The 21,386-nt window shown below is 42.0% G+C and overlaps 1 protein-coding gene across 1 annotated transcript in view; it reads left to right on the top strand.

The window, feature by feature from the left end:
* Positions 1-6,128: 6,128 nt before the first annotated feature.
* The window catches only part of STX12 (syntaxin 12), a 34,064-nt gene continuing 18,806 nt past the window's right edge, over positions 6,129-21,386 (top strand). Inside the window, exons 1-2 of the mRNA XM_081086666.1 lie at positions 6,129-6,388; positions 20,622-20,691. Coding sequence (XP_080942792.1) covers positions 6,271-6,388; positions 20,622-20,691 — 188 coding nt within the window. The 5' untranslated portion in view covers positions 6,129-6,270. The remainder of the gene's footprint in view (positions 6,389-20,621; positions 20,692-21,386) is intronic.

Below are 21,386 nucleotides of genomic sequence, written 5' to 3'. Positions count from 1 at the left end.
CTCCAGAGAGAGATTCCTTTGAAGCTCTATTACGTGAGGTCACAGCCAGGAGGAGCTGGCTGTGAACTGGAAAGAGGGCCCTTATTATAAAGCAACCACGCTAACATCTTGATCCTGGACTTCGCAGCCTCCAGAACTGGAAGAAATTTCTGTTGTTTATAAGCTACTCAGTCTGTGATTTTTGTTACAGCAGCCCCAACAGACGAAGACTGTGGGCTATGTTTATGACCACCTTTATTGTGTAAATCATCTTAATTTATACATTTATTCAGCCTTACACATTTATTTAGCAATAAAAAAGACCAAACCCCTGACCAGTGTGGTTCAATTGGCTGGAGTATCGTCTCATGTACCAAAGGGTTGTGGGTTCCATTCCCGGTCAGGGCACATACCCAAGTTGCCATTTGATCCCCAGTTGGGGCACGTGCAGGAGGCAACCAACCAATCTCCTCTCTCTCTCTTTCTTCTTCTACCTTCTTCTCTCTCTAAAATAAATACATACATGCACATATCCTGGAGGACTAAATGTCATACAGCTACTGATATATGCAACATTATAGATAAATCTCAAAAACATGTAAATTGAAACAAGCCAAACTCTGAAGAGTACACGAAATATGATTGCATCACTATGAAGTCCAAGAACAGGCAAAACTAATGTGTAAGATAAAAATAAAAAAGTGATTTCTGGGGGTAAGTGGAATTGATTAGAAAGGAGCATAGCTCAAAAAAACTTTCTGGGGAGGGGTGGCGGGCCGCGGCGGCGGGCGGAGGTGGGGGCCCGGCGGAGCTCCCGGAGCCAGCCTCCTCCGGGGCGCGGAACCCGGCGGCCCCGCCTCCGCCGGAGCTCCCGGTGGGGGCGTCCCCGGCCCGGCCCGATCCTCCGCTCCGGGGCTCGGTCGCGGCCCGAGAGTCCCCGCCGGCTCCTTTCTCCTGACCGCGGCCCCGCTGCGCGAGCCCGGGCTAAGGCGGCCCAGCGGAGGCTCCGAGAGAAAAGGGAAATTGCAAAGTTCCTATAGTCAGCTTGACAGCATCATTGTCTAGGAATCAAGAATCAACATTGGTTATTTCCTAAGATTAAACCTTGAAAGCCCACTCGGAGGCTGCACAGCCTTCTGCACACTTGAACATGAAGAATGGCCTTCTTCAGCTAAATCATCAGAAGTGGTGAGAAGGAGAAGGGACCCCTACCCGGCCAGACTCATCCAAATGAAATCAGTCTTTTTTAAGAGCAAGCTGCGCGAAGATGGCCAGATCTCCATGCTCTGCTCGCACCAGCACTGAGCAGCCCCGTCCAGGCCTGCCAGCCACCTGTATGCAGGTGGTGCCATGAACAAGGGCACCTGGCTGAGGCAGCCAATGGGAGCTGACATCCTGCTGAGCTCCACTCACCAAGCAGACTGGACTGGTGCATGGTGTCTGCCCAGGCAATGCGGCTCCTTCTGATTTGCGCCAAGGCACCCTGTACGGGTTAGGAGCAACTAGGACCCTCCCACCCCCATACACCAGTCCTAGCCAGGATTATATTCCTTACTTCAGATAGATTAAAGGTTCTCTTGAACATTTTAGGATTATTGTAAAAGATGAAATATTTGACACAATTGAAATTGAATTGGTAAAGGTCCAAATATTACCATGTATATGAATTATGTATCTATATATTTATATATGCACACACTTATAGTATGTTGATACTTCTATGCATCAGAAGTTAGCACAACTTAAATTTGGTAAATGTTTAAAATAAAATTATTCGGGTTATTGCAAAAAAAAACAACTTTCTGGGGTGATGATGAAAATTTTCTATATCTTGGTTTGGGTGGCGGTAACATGGGTATAGACAAGTGTCAAAATTCTCTGAACACTTAATATCTGTGCATTCTATTGTATGTCAATTACAACAACAGTTAATACAGAAAAGTACTGCTTAATCCTAAAAATTGCTATTTTGAACATTCCTATACTTGGTTTTTGAAACACATATACGTTGACTTTATAGTTAGGTGTAGAATTGCGGGGCCATAAACTATGTATGAATTAGCTCTGCAACATAATAGCTGTATGACATTGGGCAAGTACGTCCTAGAACCTCTAGAGAGAACCAGTTTCCTTATCTGTAACCAAGGAGCTAATCTCATCTTGATGGGTGCCAACCATGAAAACTGTTTTTATCAATTAACAAAAGGACATAATGCTGAGAAACTTATTCTTTAAAATCACAGAGTTCAAGAAAACTTGCAAATTGAAATATCAGGCAGAATGGAACATTCTTGCTTGGAGGATCTGAGTTATTTTGACACAGAGAAGCAGCCTCAATTTCCAACCCGGATGCAAAGCTTCAGATAAGGAGTTTCCAGATACAACATTCCATATTTATCTTCACCTTGTAGTTTCCAAGGAAACAGATCTGAGTCCTCTTATCAGCTCAGGCCTGATGAGAATATCTTTACAAATAACCTGGTATGCTTTGAGGCTATCCTGAAACAATTCTTTTAAATTTTACCTACACTCCATTCCCCCCCCAAATCCTAGAATAACTATCTCTTACTGTGCTTGATGTGATGCTCCGAGATTCCTCTGGTGTGCGGTCTCCCTTACAGCATTCAGTTAATAAACCTAACTTTGTCAGACCACAGGTGATCTTTATCTCATGGGCTTTATCTTGGGTATTACTGATAAATGTTTGTAAAATTTGTTCACATCGCCTGAGAAAGCATTTAAGAAACTGTGATTATTTTTTATTATTCATGTGTAAATTCGGTATATGTTCACTTGACATCTAGTATTTGCAAGGTAAAAATGTATTGCTATGAATGAATACACAAGGCTTTGGCCAGGGAGCTCAGCTGGTTAGAGCATCACACTGAGAAGGAAAGGTTGCAGATGGTTAGGGCACACACAAGAAGCCATTTTCTCTTCCATTCTCTCTAAAAATCAAGTCAAATAAAAAGTGGCTATCCATCTGTGTCCTGTGCTATCCTTTCTTTTCTTTTTCAAAATTTGATTTTAAAGAGAAAGAGAGAAAGGGAGGCCGAGAGAGAAACATTGATTTGTTGTTCCACTTACTTATGAATTCATTGGTTGCTTCTTGTATGTGCCCTGACTCGGGGTCAAACTTACAACCTCGGTGTATGGGGACGATCCTCTAACCAACTGAGCTATTCAGCCAGGGCAATAACCACTTTTTATTTTATTTTTTTGTTAAGCCTCACCTGGGGATATTTTTCCATTGATTTGAGAGAGAGTGGACGGGAGGGAGAGAGACACACAGTGAGAAACATTGATGTGTCTGTGAAAGAGACAGACACAGTGACTGATTGCCTCCCACATGCGCTCCAAGCACTGCAACCGGGGCCCAGGCCGGGGATTGAGCCTGCAACTGAGGCATGTGCTCTTGACCGGAATGGAACCCAAGACCCTTCCGTCTGCAGGCCGGTGCTCTATCCACTGAGCCAAACCAGCTAGGGCCTACTTTTACTTTTAGATGGAGAAAGAAAACAATAACAGCAACCACAGTGTCTTCCATTGCTATGAGAAAAATACCTTTATTACTTCACTTTACAGAGTAAAATGTAAATGAAAACATTCTAAAGGCTCTTTTATAGTTTTAAAAAAGTACAGTTTACTATAAGATGACATAAAACCATGGATTCTAGAAAATGGTAGGGCTTTAACCAGAGTGAGAGTCCCCAAATGTTACTTGTCTCTTTATAGAGAAAGAAATGCTCTTATAAATGTTCCAACAAAAATACAGATAACCCTAGCCGGTTTGGCTTAGTGGATAGAGCATTGGCCTGTGGACTGAAGGGTTCCAGGTTTGATTCCAGTCAAGAACACATGCCTGGGTTGCGAGCTCGAGCTCCAGTAGGGAGCGTGCAGGAGGCAGCTGATCAATGATTCTCATCATTGATGTTTTTATCTCTCTCACTCTCTCCCCTCCTCTCTGAAATCAATAAAAATATATTTTATTTTACTTTATTTTTTTTTATATTTTATTGAGTTTTTTTTACAGAGAGGAAAGGAGAGAGATAGAGAGTTAGAAACGTTGATGAGAGAGAAACATCGACCAGCTGCCTCCTGTACACTCCCCACTGGGGATGTGCCTGCAACCCAGGTACATGCCCTTGACCGGAATCAAACCTGGGACCTTTCAGTCCGCAGGCCGACGCTCTATACACTGAGCCAAACCGGTTTCGGCAATAAAAATATATTTTAAAAAATAGAGATAGACTAGTTTGCAAAAGCTCTAAGGCTGAATGCATTCACCCCTTTGGGGTACCCTCCAGCAAGCAGCTTCCTCTCTTTACCATTCCCCAGAGATTGGAAAGCAGGCTGGGGTGGGGTGGGGTGAACACAGGAAACAAACACTACCAGTTCCCCTTCACTTCTCCCTATCTGGAGCTCCCTATCCCAAATCCTACCCATGTCTTTCCATTTACCATAGTTCACAAAATGCCATCTTCTTTTTTTTTAAGTTTATTATTATTTATTATTGTATTATTTTCCATACAAACAACTGTAAAACTACTTTTGTCCCACCCAGTATAATGGTGATTCAGAGAGGGAGAGAGAGAAACATTAATGATGAGAGAGAATCATTGATCGGCTGCCTCTCACATGCCCCCCCCGCACTGGGGATCAAGCCCACAACCCAGGCATGTGCCCTTGACCAGAATCAAACCTGAGACCCTTCAGTCCTTAGAATGCCATCTTCTATGGGAAGAGGTCATACACTACAAATTACAGAAATGATTTAAACATTTTGAGGGTCTAGTTCTCCAAGAAATCCTGGTTTGGGATACAGACGAAGAGGCTATTTGGATGAGATTTTGAGGAAGACTGAATTTGGGAATATGAGAATGCGTTTTAGGAAAGTAGTGAGATGACAATGGAGTTAGCTTAGTGTTTGGGTTTTACAGTCAAATTAACCTCTGTGGTCTTAATTTTGTCAATTGTAAAAGGGAAAATAATGACGCTTACTTTGTTCAGTTACTTTACTTCAACATTTAAAAAATTAATTGTAGCCGAACCGGTTTGGCTCAGTGGATAGAGCGTCAGCCTGCGGACTCAAGGGTCCTGGGTTCGATTCTGGTCAAGGGCATGTACCTTGGTTGCGGGCACATCCCCAGTGGGGGGCGTGCAGGAGGCAGCTAATCGATGTTTCTCTCTCATCGATGTTTCTAACTCTCTATCCCTCTCCCTTCTTCTCTGTAAAAAATCAATAAAATATATTTAAAAATAAAAAATAAAAAATTAATTGTATAAAAAAATTAATTGTACATTATCTGTTCTGAAGGTAAAAATATAGTTAGAACATGGTCCCTTGCTGTGAAAGAGCTTATGAACAACTGAATTGCAGTGATGATTCACACATAGTATTGCTCGATAAATCTTATATTATTTTATAGTTTTGATTAGAAGAGGGGTGGAAGGAGAAATGAAAGTGGTTTGTAAACCATAAAAGTACTCCAAATACTAACAAAGCCATAGAGGATGGAAGTAGAATGAGGAATTTCAGGAGTTTGGTTAAGGATCCGATTTTCAACGTTGTCTAATACTCCCATATTTGGGCCTGAATTCTCAGAATAGAACAGAAAAGGATGTTAGAGCTGAGGTCATCTGGCACAATTTTATGCTAATCGAAAATTCTTGCCTTCTGTCACCGTGCTCTGCTGAGAAACAACACCGCACCCCCAGCTCCTCCAATCCCAGCTCCAACGACGTGACGTCATCGCCCCGCCAGGCATTCCAGGCCCAGGCTCTTGGTTCTCAACCTTCCTAATGCCGGGACCCTTTAAGTTCTTCATGTTGTGGTGACCTCCAACCATAAAATTATTTTTGTTGCTACTTCATAACTGTAATTTTGCTACTGTTATGAATCGAAATGTAAATATCTGATATGCAGGATGTATTTTCATTGTTACAAACTGAACATAAAGCATAGTGATCAATCACAAAAACAATATGTAATTATATATGTGTTTTCGATGGTCTTAGGCGACCCCTGTGAAAGGTCGCTGGATCCCCAAAGGGGTCCCGACCCACAGGTTGAGAACCGCTGCAAGGGCACTCGCCCAGCCACGCAGGCGCATTGTGGGGCAGGGCGGGGCAGACGCATGCGCACTGCGTGGGGGTGGGGTAAGTGCGCACGCAGCCTCAGCCCCTTCCCCGCCCTTTCTCTTCCCGGTTTCCCAGTCAGCCTGCGGTTGGGTTTGGTGGCTGCTTCCGGTGGGACCGCGGTGCAGGGCGAGTCGGTCTCAGCTCCTCGTCATGTCCTACGGTCCCTTAGACATGTACCGGAACCCGGGGCCCTCGGGGCCCCCGCCTCGGGACTTCAGCAGCATCATCCAGACGTGCAGCGGCAATATTCAGCGGATCAGCCAAGCCAGTGAGCAGGGGGACGAGCTGGGGGGTGGGGGCCATCCCAGGAACAGGCCTGGGGGAGGCTGCTGGGACGCGGAGCCGGGTGCGGCTGCGGCCAAGGCCACACCTGAAACCGTGTCGGGCTTTCCACTCTGGCGATGGCGAGCTGTCATCCCCCAGCCTTGTCAGGCCCGGACTCCCCAAGGGTCCCGAGCCCCAGCTGGAAGGAAGCTCGAGTCTCTTCTTAGAGTTATGCCCTCCTGGTGTTGGGGCCAGAACAGCAGGCTGACAGCCCCAGGGTGGGAGGGTGTGTGTGTGTCACCTGGAGATGCAAGAGTGAGGTGACTGGGCGCAGTGGTCAGCCGAGTATTTCCTGTCATCCGCCTCCACCCCGCCCCCGCCCCCCCACCTCTCTTTCCTCTTTGATCAGTTTGCATCGGTTGTTGTTTACTGATTTAGACTTTAAGTTTACATTCTGCTCAGTTCCAGCTCCTTGGAAATCAGCAGCTTTCAATTAAGGGAAGTGGAGAGTGCTTGTGTTTGGGTGACTTAAAACAGCTCTTCCTTTAATAAATTTGGACATCAGATACAGTGACTTGTATTTGAGGAGGAAGATGACTTCTGTTTTAACGAAGAGAATTCACCGAAAACATTTCAGTTGACATCTGCCTTTTGTAGCAAAAGGTTTGCATATACATTTGTATTTCAAGCCTGTGAGGCAGTTGTTTACAAACCCGATACATAGAGCAGCTCAGGGACTTGGCCACAATCACATAAGTAAGACACGGTAGAGCCCGTGGTGGATTTCAGAATGTCATTGTTCGTCTTAAAACAACATCCCCACAAGTAGGTTCTGAGGGAGACTATCTGAGTGAGTCAAATACTGGCCATTTCTTGTGCCTGGAAATCAGCTCAGAGCTTTATCAATAGGAGGTCATCAGCAGCAACTTTACTTGGAAAATGGTGATCCTCAGCCTTGTTGTTTGTTGTGTTTTTGGGAGCTTGGCTGTACTGTATTAGGCAGAACTAGTTGGTCCTGAGTTACAGTTATTTTCGGTATTAAAGAACAGTCTATCACTTTGCTTTTAAATTTAAATACACCATGTACAATTTGAGAAGTGGGAAGTTTTCGATGGGAAGGGATTGAGACCGGGTGATTTGAAAATGGAAAGAAGAGTAAGTGGCCTGTTTAATCCAGGCATTAAAAAAAAAAATTAACATGACCACTGGCTAGGAAATACAGTACTTTGTGTTGCAATTTCTCTTCGTGAGGGAGCTGTAATACAGGTTAGATCAGAAAATTCTGGTTCAACGATGAAAGTTTTCTGTTGGGGCGAAATCTCATTTTAATGTCTGTGAAATCATTCTACGTTTGAGCATGAGGCTATGTGTTAAATACTATAGGAACTGGCATGGATCCTTTCAAAAGGGTTTCTATGGAGCACATAACTGAAATATAAGGTTGAAAGGGATCACAATTTTAGAAGAGGTATAAATAACATTATGTAGGTATTCCAGGGGGAGAGAGATCTTTTTCAGTTGGGAATGGTGTAGGAAGGCATTATGGCATTTGAGCTAGGTCTGGAAAGGTGATGGAAAGGATTTGAACTTTTTCTTTTTAAAAAAATATATTTTATTGATTCTTTACAGAGTGGAAGGGAGAGGGATAGAGAGTTAGAAACACCGATGAGAGAGAAACATCGATCAGCTGCCTCCTGCACACTCCCCACTGGGTATATGCCCACAACCAAGTTACATGCCCTTGCCTGGAATCGAACCCGGGACCCCTGAGTCCGCAGGCCGATGCTCTATCCACTGAGTCAAGCTGGTCAGGGTGAATTTGAACTTTTGACAGTAAAGAGCGGAAGAGCATCCCAGGAAAGAATAAAATGAGTAAGTCATGGTAGTGGGACAGCATGAGTTGTATATAGAAAAAAGTAAAGTGATTTGGTTTGGCTAGAGTGATGGACTTCAGAAAGTAGTGGAAAATAGGTTTGGAAAGGTAAGTTGGGGTCCAAACAGGAAGGGCTTGAAGTGCTGAATTAGGGGGAGTTGGATTTAATTCTTTAGGAATGTGTAAATTGAATTGGAAGGGAGACACTGGGTTCAGAGACACCATTAGGGGCTGTGACAGTAAAAAGGAAGGAAAGGATAGGAGAGGTTTCTTTGGTGATGGAATTGATAAGGTTTAACTGTTGATTGGGAATTGGGCCCAAGGGACATCGGAGTCAACCATTAATAACATTACTAACTAACATTTAGGTATATACTGGGTGCCAGGCAGTATGAAACATTCTTTACATGCATTATATTAATATTATAACAACCCTGAAATACAGCAGGTCACTGTGAGGCCACTGTGTGGGTTGTTGTAGGTACAGCTAAGGTTGACTGCTCGGTACAGAGGGTTGTTGTTAGTATGTGTGGGGTACAGAAGAAAAACACTTAATTCTGCCTGTTGTGGAATGACGGGTCTGAGCAGGTATTGCTGAGGCAAATATAGGAAAAATAATAATAGCCTCTAAGTTATGAAGAATAGATAACTAATTTATTGATATTGAAGAATAGATCACTAATTTATTGCTAATTTTTTGATATTATTTTGATATTATCCATAAATATTGATATTTATTGATATTATTTTGTCTACAAAAAATAAAAAACAGTTGAACTCTTAAAACTGATTATCATGGAACTCTGTAGGTTTTTCTTTCAAAGTTATTTTCATACTTGCCCTTTGCTTTTTATTTTATTGCCACCCTCTCAAGTTTTCATGATCTCAGCATGTGTATTCCAACGGCATTCTCTCAGTGTCTCTGTTCTCATTCAGGCGCATCCTGATAATGCTATCTGCAGTATATCTAAAATCCTGTTTTCATTATACCACTCACCTTCTCAAGCGCCTGAGTGGCTCTGAATTTTTGCTGCATCAGATCTTAACATTCCTCCTTGCTTTTACCCTCTCTGTCATCTTAACCCAAATTAGCCATATTGTCTTCTTCTCTACACCCTTTGCTGTAGTCAGGCTTTCCTTCTTAACATACCTAATCACTAGCTTTTGCTCATTCTATTCTTCTTTCTTTAATATCTTTTCCTACCTCACTAGCTACCCAAATTATACACATTGGATAGCTAGTGGTACTTAACTCCTGCCACTTGTTAACTAAGCCTTCCTTTGCTTTTGACAGTGAAATCAGAAAGCATGAGCTTTAGGGTCAGTAGGTCTGTGACTGAGTCTCTGCTCCTCTGTGTACTGCTAACCTTGAATAGGTTATTTCCCCTTTTTATCTGTTATTCCATTTTATTTTATTTTTTTTTAAATATATTTTTTATTGATTTTTTACAGAGAGGAAGGGAGAGAGATAGAGAGTTAGAAACATCGATGAGAGAGAAACATCGATCAGCTGCCTTCTGCACATCTCCTACTGGGGATGTGCCCGCAACCGAGGCACATGCCCCTGACTGGAATCGAACCTGGGACCCTTCAGTCCGCAGGCCGACGCTCTATCCACTGAGCCAAACCGGTTTTGGCTGTCATTCCATTTTAAAAATGAATAGTATTGTTAAAATGGGATGTTTGAAAGTGCTTAGTATAGTGTCTGGCACATAGTAGTCATTCAGTAAATGGTAGTATTTTTGGTTTAGTTCCCTGCCCAACTATAGTTTATTAGTTAGATGAGCAGGCTCAGGAGTCAGGCCACCTGTATTTGAATCCTAGATCTGCTTCTTATAAGCTATGTAATATGTTACTTTACCTCTCTTTTTCTCAATTTTCTCATTTATTAAATGGAGTTAATAATATCTACATAAGGCTATGAGGATTAAATCTCATGCGTTTAAAACAGTACCTGCAACATAGTGTTTAGGAAATGTTAGCTATCTTTTATTTTTCTTTGAATTTGCAGGCAATTTGTTTTCACAGTTTCACGCTTGCTTATATTCTGAATTCTTTAATTAATTTATGCTTTTTGACCTTGTCATTCCAACTAGAGAGATCGCTGTTAGTTTTATGGGAATAGAGAGACCATACATTGTACGTTTCTCTTCAATTAGCTACAGTTCCTGGCACAGCAGTGGATATATAATTGGCATTCAATATGTCCCTAGTTGATTTTATTATTGCCAAGTACATTTTTCTTATTCTTGAGTTTGATAATAATAGCCATCTTTAATTGAGTTCTTTTATATGCCAGACACTGTTCTAAATTTAGCTTCATATTATCTCATTTCATTCTCACAACAACCACATGAAAATTCTCTTGTTATTCTCATTTTTAAGGTGAGGAAACTGAGGCACAGAGGAGTGGACTTTATTGCTCAGGATCACGAAGCTAGAAAGTGGTGGAACCAGGAATAACACATAGGCAGTCATAATTTAGTCTTTGCTCATTACATATACTATCACTGTTATGGTAAATGGAAGATCATACCTTTGATATTTAGTATTCATTTTCTGTTTAGTCTGGAGCTGTACTATTGTAATATAGTGGTTTATTTAAAAAATATTTATAGATTTGAGAGAGAGAGAGAGAGAGAGAGAGAGAGAGAGAGAGATACTCGAAGGGAGAGAGAGAGAGAAATATTGCTTTGTTGTTCCACTTATTTATGCATTCATTGGTTGCTTCTTGTATGTGCCCTGACCAGGGATGGAACCTGCAACCTTGGTGTGTCGGGCCGATGCTCTAACCAGTTGAACTATTTGGCCAGGGCTTACAGTTAATTTTTAAAAGTCAGGTCAATTTCACTGAAGCTATATAAAAACAATGTAAACCTAATTTTCAGAATAAGACACAACATGACATCATTTTCATAAGCACCTCATAGGCTAGCATTTTCTTTTTTTTTTTCTTTTTTTTTTAAATACATTTTATTGATTTTTTACAGAGAGGAAGGGAGAGAGATAGAGAGTCAGAAACATCGATGAGAGAGAAACATCGATCAGCTGCCTCCTGCACATCTCCTACTGGGGATGTGCCGCAACCCAGGTACATGCCCTTGACCGGAATCGAACCTGGGACCTTTCAGTCCACAGGCCGACGCTCTATCCACTGAGCCAAACCGGTTTCGGCTAGGCTAGCATTTTCTCATTTGTTGTAAGTAATGTGTTTTTGGTTGAATTTTATTTGTTTTTTTGAAGTATAAATTAGAGCATTAGAGTCTGTCAAATGAAGAGGATCTTACACCCCCCCCACCCCCCGCCATGATGCTTTTGATATGACTAGACTTTGATTTGATTTGGATGGAGATTCAGATTTTGCTTAAAGCTGATATCAGCTAAAAGCACATAAAGAGTGTTCAGTTTAGAGTAGTTCCTAGTGTGGATGTTAGCTGTAATGACAAATAAATTGATTTGCTCTGTAGTCTTTTAAAAGTTTTAGCTAGGACATCCTTTAAAAAATGAAAAGTCACAAAGAAAAAAATGTCAGTGATAGGAGAAATTGAAACCTAGTTTTTTTAAAATATATTTTTTTATTTATTTCAATAAAAGGAAGGGAGAGAGATAGAAACATCAGTGATGAGAGAGAATCATTGATCAGTTGCCTCCTGCATGTCCCACACTGGAGCAAGAGCCCGCAACCCGGGGATATACTCTAACCAGGAATTGAACCTTGACCTCCTGGTTCATAGGTCTATACTCAACCACTGAGCCACACCAGCTGGGTGAAACCTAGTTTTATAAATAACAAAATTGCTTACATGGAACTAGAATGCTTAGAAAAGAGTTTTCTTATTAACCAGGTTGAGCAGAAAACCCTTTTAGATTCAATTCATTTTGATAAAAATCTTTTCAAAAAGTATCACTTTACTTTTTGACATTTTAAATACACTCAAGTGAAAAGAAGTGTATATGTAAACATTCTATTTATTTTTGTGCTTTAGGTTTATTAAGGGACACAATTCTTAGATGTAAAATAAATGGGTCATTGTGACACTATTTTTGAATAAATCCCAGATGGTGGTGGTTATGGAGGGCAGTATGCAAAATATTCTGCTTCTTTAGATTCCAGTAAACTATGGTCCTTATAATTTGAAATTTGGGGTATCTGATACTTGAATCTTGATAAAAACTTTTTTAAAAAATTTAAATTCTTTATTTTGTAAAGTATTACATAAGTCTCCGTTTTCCCCCTTGACTTCTCCCCGGCCGCCCCCACCCCCCAGCACATCCCTGTGCCCATTGGTTGTGCTCATGTGCATGCATACAAGTCCTTTGGTTGATCTCTTACCTCCCGATCCCCCACCTTCCCTCATAGGTTGGACAGTCTGTTCGATGCTTCTATGACTCTGGTTCTATTTTTGTTGATCAGTTTATGTTGTTCATTATATTCCACAAATGAGTAAGATCATGTGATATTTATCTTGATAAAAACTTTTAGGAAGATATCTTTAAAATATATTCATAGGTTGACACTCAACCACTGAGCCACACCAGCCGGGCTAGGAAGAGCTCTTCATATTTAGGAATTTAGAAGGAGTTGATGGAGGCTTGGATTAATTCTGGTGCTTAGCTAGCAAATGATCCTATAAGGTCTCCCTCTCCCATACTTCCCTGACTCCGCTGCCTTCCCCCAACACACACACACAAATTCAGGTAAGCTCAACAAAAGAAGTAAAAAACAATCTACATGAAAAAAGTTCTCAGATGGGAATACAGAAATAACAATTGATTTTTAATGGATTTTCTAAATAAAAATTCCCATTGCTCTCTAGGATAATAAGTTTGGATAGATGATTAATAACTTGATGTTTTGACACATTGCTATAGTTTCTAAGGAGAGTGCTCTGCTTTATAAAGACAGTCAATAAAAGGAGATGTTTCCTTGAACTTTTGTAAGATCTACCTTTATGTGTCATCTAGAGGGATGTGTGTGCGAGTGTGTGGTTATGCAAATACAAAAATGAGAAGAATGTGTTTCCTGCTCTCCAGCAGCATATAATCAACCCAGTCCCATTTGTACACTGGTAGAGCCTCTCTAAGCCAAATTCTGGCTTGCAAAATAATTCCTTGGTTACACAGCATCATTCTGGGACTAGAGCTTTTTTAAATTTTGTTAGAGCGTCTTTGTTATTACTGAATTTTAGCATTGAGCAGTGGTGGAGTACTTAGAGATCATTTAATCCTCAGAGTTGTAAAGATTTCATGAGAAAAACAAATCCACCCACACAAATAAAAAGTACAATGGCAAATAGTAAGTACGCAGTATATGGTAGTTCAACCTGAATGTCATGTACAGTTGGTGAAAAGAGACCCAGCACATGAAATGACTTGAGTGGTGCCACATACCTAGTTAATACCTAGTCAGGTCTGGTTTAGAGTTCAGGTCTCATTGCTAGCTCATGTTCATTCATATCTTCTGCCTTAAAGACTGTCATGATATAAAAGGAAGGCTAACTCAGTTAATCAGTAATTACTTATATACCCACTGAGTGTCACTCTGCTGGACTCTGGTGAGCACACAGGAATATTCTCAAAGGTGGGAGGAAGTTGGGAAAGGAGCAAGTTAGAGAGCAAGGACATTAGCCTATCTAGAGTAGAGAGCTATTAAGTTAGGGAGGTATCAGATAGGCAAGGTGGGGCTAAGTGGAACACTGGGATATGGAGGCCAGCCCTGTGTCACTACAGTCTATTTCTTTTAAGCGTTAGCCTTTTGATAACATAACATGGTACAAAGAATATAACCATTTAAATTAGTCTTGGGTTTGAATTCTGGTTATTATGACACTCTGCTCAAAACCCAGTGGCTTCTCATTTAAAATCCAAAGTCCTTGCACTAGCTTATAAGGCCCTATACCAGCGGTTGGCAAACTGGCCACTTGAGTGTGGCTCTTCCACAAAATACCACGTGCGGGCACGCACATACAGTGCAATTAAAACTTTGTGGCCCATGCCACGGGGCCAAAGAGCCGCATGTGGCTCGTGAGCCGTGGTTTTCCGACCACTGCCCTATACAATCTAGCTCCCCTCTGCCTCTTTGGCCATTCTGTTCTCTTTCTCTAGTCACACTGGCTTCCTCTCTGTTCCTCCATCACACCAAGTGCTCTTGCCTTGGGGACTTTGTACATGATACTCTTTCTGCTAGAAAACTTCTCCCCCAGATACTTACATGGCTGGATCTTTTACATCCTCTAAGATCTTTGCTCAGTGTCACCTGGTCAGAAGTCTTCTCTGACCATCCTATATAAACTGGTACCCACTCCCCACCCCCTGTTATTCTAGCCCTGACCTGAATTTATTTTTCTTTATAGTACTTATAACAACCTGGTATACGCTATTATTTATTCTTTTCCTTAAAATGTAAGTTTATTGAGAGCAAATGTCTTGACTGAACTCTGTACACAATGCCTCCCCCACCCTCCACTTGTTTATGCTGTCTGAGTCCACCACAGCGGGGAAACCCTGGTTTTAGTCTTTCTACCAAGGGACTGGGACCTGCCCAGTTCAGTCAGAACTATGCCAATACTATCCTCATTTGCATCTATACCAACCATTCATAACTGCATGATTTAGGCCAATCAGAACTGTACAATTTGGAAACCTCATTTACGTGAAACAGGCCAAAATGAGAGGTCCCTGGGTCTGGCTGAAAGTTCCAACCTTCTAATCATTTGGTCACTGTGGTGACCAGTCCCACCCAATCTAAGGTTATCTAGAGGCCCCACCCAAGTCACCTCATTAGCATAAACTTGGTGTGCTCAAAGGGGCTCTTTATTAATAACCAAAGACACTCCTATCACTCAGGAAATCCCAAGGGTTTGTGCCAAGAACCAGAAACAAAGATCAAATATACTTTTTACTATATCGAAAATATAGCCCAATAACACATAATAAATGCTCAGTAAATTTGAATGTCTGCTTTCTTTCATAAATTATTTGTTTGGCTAGCCAGCTGATACCTTTAGTGATATCCTGATTCCCATTTAAAAGAAATTGATGTGAAAAATTATAGCTTATATATGTGAAAAATTATAGCTTATATAATGCTGTAATTGATTTTATTTATTTATTTATTTATTTAATTGATTGATTTCAAAGAGATGAAGGAAGAGGGAGCAAGAGATAGAAACATCCATGAGAGAGAAACATTGATCAGCTGCTCCTGCATGCCCCCTTCTATGAATCAAGCCAGCAACAGGGCATGTGCCCTGACTGGAAATTGAATGGGCAATCTCCTGGTGAATGCTCAACCAGCTGAGCCACACCAGCTGGTCATATAATGCTATCTTAGCAGAATGCAGTGATTATAGTGATTACGTCTTCCTATAATCAAGTGAATCCTATATTTCCATTATAAAATTAGTTACATTTTTGCTAGAAAAACATGATCTCAAAATAAGATAAAATCATAACTAAAAGTGCTGTAAACCTGCCCTAGCCAGTTTTTCTCAGTGGTTAGAGCATCAGCCCATTGACTGAAAGATCATGGGTTGGATTCCCAGCCTGAGTCAGGGTACATGTGGGAAGCAGCCAATGGATGTGTCTCTTTCATGTTGATATTTCTCTCTCTCTCCCTCTCCTCCATCCCTTCCACTCTCTCTAAAAATCAATGGAAAAATATCCTCAAGTGAGGATTTTAAAAAAGTGAGGGGAAAAGTGCTATAAACCTATATGTTCTTGACTTTAGAAATTTTGGATTCACACATCCATGATATAGTGATTGTTTTGGCTAGGGAGAAGTAACTTGTGCATATTGCTAAGGACTAGGTTGTTCAATTGCCACTTAGGAGTAGAGTCACCCAGCAACCAATTAGAAGATTTTGCTTAATCATTGTTTCTTATCAGAGTTAGAGACTGTCCACAAAAGAAAGTCCAGCTTGAGAAAAAGTCTTGTAGAAGCGTTTACTTGAGCCAAACTGATGACAATTGCCAGGAAGCAAAATCTCAATGAATTGAGAAAATGCTCCAGGTAATGGCAGTTTTACAGCTCATTATTATTTTTAAGAATGCCCCTAGAGGCTCTAAATGTTTAATTTTCAATGTTCTGGGTAAACCATATTTCTATATATTTAAACTGAATATTTTGGCAGAAGTCACTAATTAATAACAGGTGCCTCAGGGGCTTACAGCTTATTTTATACATTAGAATCAAAGGAGACTTGCGGGTGGGTGGATGGGGGGATTACATGAAGTCCATTGTTGGTAGATTAGAGATGTGGGAGAAAGCAAAGCAGGGAAATCTCTGAAATTGGATAAAAAGTAAAACAAAGAGACACATACTTCTTTTACATTGGTAGGTACACGATAGTTACCAATTACAACACAAAGATGGTGTGTAGACAATAAGATAACAAGGAGGGGTTCTGTGGCCTCATGTTCTGGTGTGATGGCTGTGTCCTGAGGGGTCTGGAAAAGATAACTTTGACATTCCAAAGGTATGTTATTGTAGATGCAAAAAGACAATAGATAGGAGACTTCCCATCAAGATGACTGTAGGTAAATGCGGTCCTCTCATCCTCCCACAGCCACATCAAAATTACAGCTAAACTGCATAATAACCACTATTCAGAACACCTGAAATCTAGCCTAATGGAAGTCCTACAACTAGGGATTTAAAGAAGCCACATTGAGATCGGTAGGAGGGGCAGAGACGCAGAATGGGTTGGTCCCACACGTGTGGTGGGTAATAATCAGGAGGTTTATTTTGGCTGCAGAGGTCCCTCTGAGGAGTGAGGGATCCCAGCCTCACACCAGCCCCTGATCCCAGGGTTCCAGCGCCAGGAAGAGAAATCCCCATAATGTCTGGCTGTAAAAGTCAGCGGGGATTATGGCTGAGTGGGACAGAAGGCTGCTGGAGCCCAAGGCAGTTCCTCTTAAAGGGCCCACACGTGGACTTACTCTGATTTACTCCCTCTGTGTTCCAGCTCCGGAGGCAAGCAGCTTGAAAGGCAGCTGGGACATGAGGGGAGGAACTGAATCGTTTGTTTTCAGGGTAAAAGCTGGGGTGGGGGGGCTTTCTGTCACACAAAAGTGCTGGCAGAGGCCATTGTTCCTTTTCTGAGACCCCCAGAGCTGGCAGGCAGGCACCATATCTAAGTCTGCATCCACCAGGCTCACACTGTTTGCCCCACCCTAGTGATTCTAGAGAGCCTGCCCAACCCAACCTGTGGGGCCCACCCTGGCTTTTTTTTTTTTTTTTTTAAATAGGAATGGCTTGTCTTGGCTCATGCTTTGACTTTCCTAAAATCTCTCAAAAGAGCAGCACATGGTCTCGTGCCCATACTTCATGAAAAGTGGCCCCACACCGAGCACTAGCAGCAGCTGGCCGTGATTCACAGCTTGACCTCACCTGGGTACCTCTAAGCCCAGAACAGGTAGCAGCCATCTGCAGATCACTTTGTAGCTCATGCTGGGTCACTCTAGGGCAGAGATGGCGAACCTATGAACTCATTTTTTTGGTTGATTTTTCTTTGTTAAATGGCATTCAAATATATAAAATAAATATCAAAAATATAAGTCTTTGTTTTACTATGGTTGCAAATATCAAAAAATTTCTATATGTGACACGGCACCAGAGTTAAGTTAGGGTTTTTCAAAATGCTGACACGCCGAGCTCAAAAGGTTCGCCATCACTGCCCTAGGGCCTAGGGCAGTGGTTCTCAACCTTGGCTGCACATTAGAATCACCTGGGAATCTTTTTAAACTCCTGATTTCTGGTCCTCATCCTCCAGAAATTCAGTTTCTTTGTTACTAATGTTGTAGCCCCACCCCATAACAAAGAAACAGAATTTCCGGAGGATGAGGCCCAGAAATCAGGAGTTTAAAAAGATTCCCAGGTGATTCTAATGTGCAGCCAAGGTTGAGAACCACTGCCCTAGGCAGAAAGTAGGTGGCACTGACGTTGGCCTGTACCTTCAGGAGGCCCAGTACACCCAGTGGACAGCTTCAGACCATTTCGAAGCACCACCCAACCACCTCAAGTGACACACTCAAGGGGTGTACTCAGTGGGCACCAAAGCCCCGCTGAAATAAGTCCTGCTCCATGGGGTGGTCCCTGCACAGCTGATCCTGCACAGTGATCAGGGATTGGTAGTCAGTGGTTGCAGCCAATCCTTGCAGCCTACTGGCCTGGGGGTAAACCCCTCCCATCGATGTGCCAATAGCAATCCAAGCTCAACTACAATAGGAGGGTGTACTCAGCCCACATGGGGTGGAGGAGGAGCGCCTGGAGTGCCCAGCTTGGGTGATCAGGGAGGCTGTGGCACTAAGTCCTACACAACACTTGTTACATTAGGCCACTGTATCAAGCCCCAGAGACATGGCAGCTCTACTTAATACATGGAAGCAAACACTGGGAGGCTGCCAAAATGAGGAGACAAAGAAATATGTCCTAAATGAAAGAACAGAACAAAACTCCAGAGGAAAAAGAAATGGAGACAGGCAATCTACTAGATTCAGAGTTCAAAACACTGGTTATAAGGATGCTCAATGAACTTAGAACTTCCACAGCATAAAAAAGGACATGGTAGCAGGACACAAAAGAAATTGAGGGCTCTATTCCCATTGCAGAAATCAATGAGGACGGGTGGGGGTGTTCAGATTCCCAGGCAGGCTGTTGTTAAGAGTGCTCCTTCTTGCCCTAGCTGGTTTGGCTCAATGGGTAGAGCGTCGGCCTGCAGACTGAAGGGTCCCAGGTTCGATTCTGGCCAAGGGCACATGCTTGGATTGCAGGCTCGATCCCTAGTAGGGGGTGTTCGGGAGGCAGCCAATCAATCATTCGCTCATCATTGATGTTTCTATCGCTCTCTTCCTCTCCCTTCCTCTCTAAAATCAATAAAATACATTTTTTAAAAAGTGTTCCTTCTTACTGCTAGATAATCAATTCCTTTGGATCACTGCTGGTTCAGGGCTAGAGGCTTAAACATCCAGGATTCAAACATGATCATTCCTTAGTCTTAGCAAAATATCTAGGAAAAGGTAGAATTATCTAACAAAACCATGTATTTGACTGTAGTTAGCATAGTTGAAAGAACACAGGTATATAACTGAGGTTGACTTTTTTGCCCTTCTACTTATTGTGTACCCTTATATAAGATACTTCTTTATATTTCCTCCCCTGCAAAATGAAGATATATCTGCTTCAGATTTCTTGCTGTGAAAGTAAGATGATGTATACAAAGCTCCTGATATAGTGCCTGGCACACAGAGGTGCTCAGTCAGTGGTAACTTTTTATTAATAATAAATATACATTGCCCAGCCAGTGTGTCTCAGTGGTTGAACGTATTTCCAGTCAGGACACATGCATGGGTTGCAGGTTCAGTCCCCAGTATGGGGCATGCAGGAGGTGGCCGATGGATGATTTTCTCACATCGATGTTTCTAGCTCTCTCCCTTCCTCTCTCTGAAATCAATTTTAAAAATATTTTTTTTAAATATACATTGTCTTTGCTATAAAAAGTGTGCTATAAAAAATTATTGTGTACTAGTGGATTGTAGTTTTTATTGTGAATTGATATTTGGTATTAAGGCCCTTCTAAAGGTGATTACAGCTCTGGCCAGTTTGGCTCAGTGGATAGAGCATCAGCCTGTGGACTGAAGGGTCCCAGGTTCAATTCAGGTCAAGGGCACATGGCCGGGTTGAGGGCTCGATCCCCAGTAGGGGATGTGTAGGAGGCAGCTGATCAGTGATTCTCTCTCATCATTGATGTTTCAATTTCTCTTGCCTTCTCCCTTCCCCTCTGAACTCAATAAAAATAAATAAATAAATACATAAATAAATAAATAGTTATTTCATTTTTATCCAGTACCATGGGAAATCTGGAAGAATTCAGAAGTTCTTTGGGGGTGATGAACAAAACCATCACCCTCTACTTAGAGATGTAGTTACTCTTTAGGACAAAGGTGAACCCCGAAATTTGTTTTTAAAAAAAATACATATTTTGATTTCAGAGAGAAAGGGAGAAGGAGAAAGGGAGAGAAACATCAATGAGAGAGAATTACTGATTGGCTGCCTCATGCACACCCCTTACTGGGGATCAAGCCGCAGCCCAGCATGTGCCCTGACCAATGTGCCCTGACCAGGAATTGAACCGTGACTTCCTGGTTCATAGGTCAATGCTCAACCACCGAGCCATGCTGGCTGGGCAGGACTTTAGTTTTAAAGGGAATGTATATGTATATGCCAAGGTTTTGATCATAGCAAGCTTTCTATTAGTTGCATGTACTTGTTCAGGATATAGAAAGAAACTGGTGATCTTAGATGTAGGGTGCTCATGATGAATCTGTTTTTCTTTAAACAAGTCTTTCTCCCCCTTCTCTGCAGCTGTTCAGCTAAAGAATTTGATGAGCCAACTAGAAACTAAGCAGGACTCCGCCAAGCTACAGGAAAACCTGTGAGTAGCTTCCTAACAAGGCTGGGTTTTGTGAGGGTCCTTCAAGGACACACATAAAGTCATTGGTGCGTGGCTGCTTAGGTGTCAGGCCTATGAAGTCAGAATGAGAGGCAGTGGGACATGAGGTAATAGCTGGATCTAGAAGAGGGGCAACAAAATAAATCAATGGATTGTGATCTTCCTGCCTCTTAAAGTCCTTGATCTCTGGTTCTTTCTTTCCTTGGGCAGTTTAGCAGAACAGCTTAGAAAATAAAGAAGGGAACCCTACTTCTCTTAAACTATATTTTGCCTAAATGAGCCTCCCTGTTGGCAGAGGCCTGATGATCTGCAGAGCTCATTTCATCTAGTTGGATTTCCCAATTATATACATTATTAGGAAAATGTATTCAGAATGATTCCGGGGAAGTCAGAGAATAGTAGACTGGTAGTAGGCACATGTGATTCTTTTTTTAAAAATTTTTTGTATTTAAAAAATTTGATTTCAGAGAGGAAGGGAGAGGGAAAGATAGAAGCATCAGTGAGGAGAGAGAATCATTGATCAGCTATCCCCTACTGGAGAATAAGCCCACAACCTGAGCACGTGCCCTTGACTGGAATCGATCCTGGGACCCTTCAGTCCGCAGGCCGACGCTCTATCCACTGAGCCAAACCAGCTAGGGCTGATTCTTTTGATCATATCCTTCTGAGTACATTTC

Source organism: Myotis nattereri (genome assembly GCF_964212035.1).
Source record: "Myotis nattereri genome assembly, chromosome: 3".
Taxonomy (NCBI): domain Eukaryota; kingdom Metazoa; phylum Chordata; class Mammalia; order Chiroptera; family Vespertilionidae; genus Myotis; species Myotis nattereri.
This window is presented reverse-complemented; position numbering and strand designations above follow the sequence as displayed.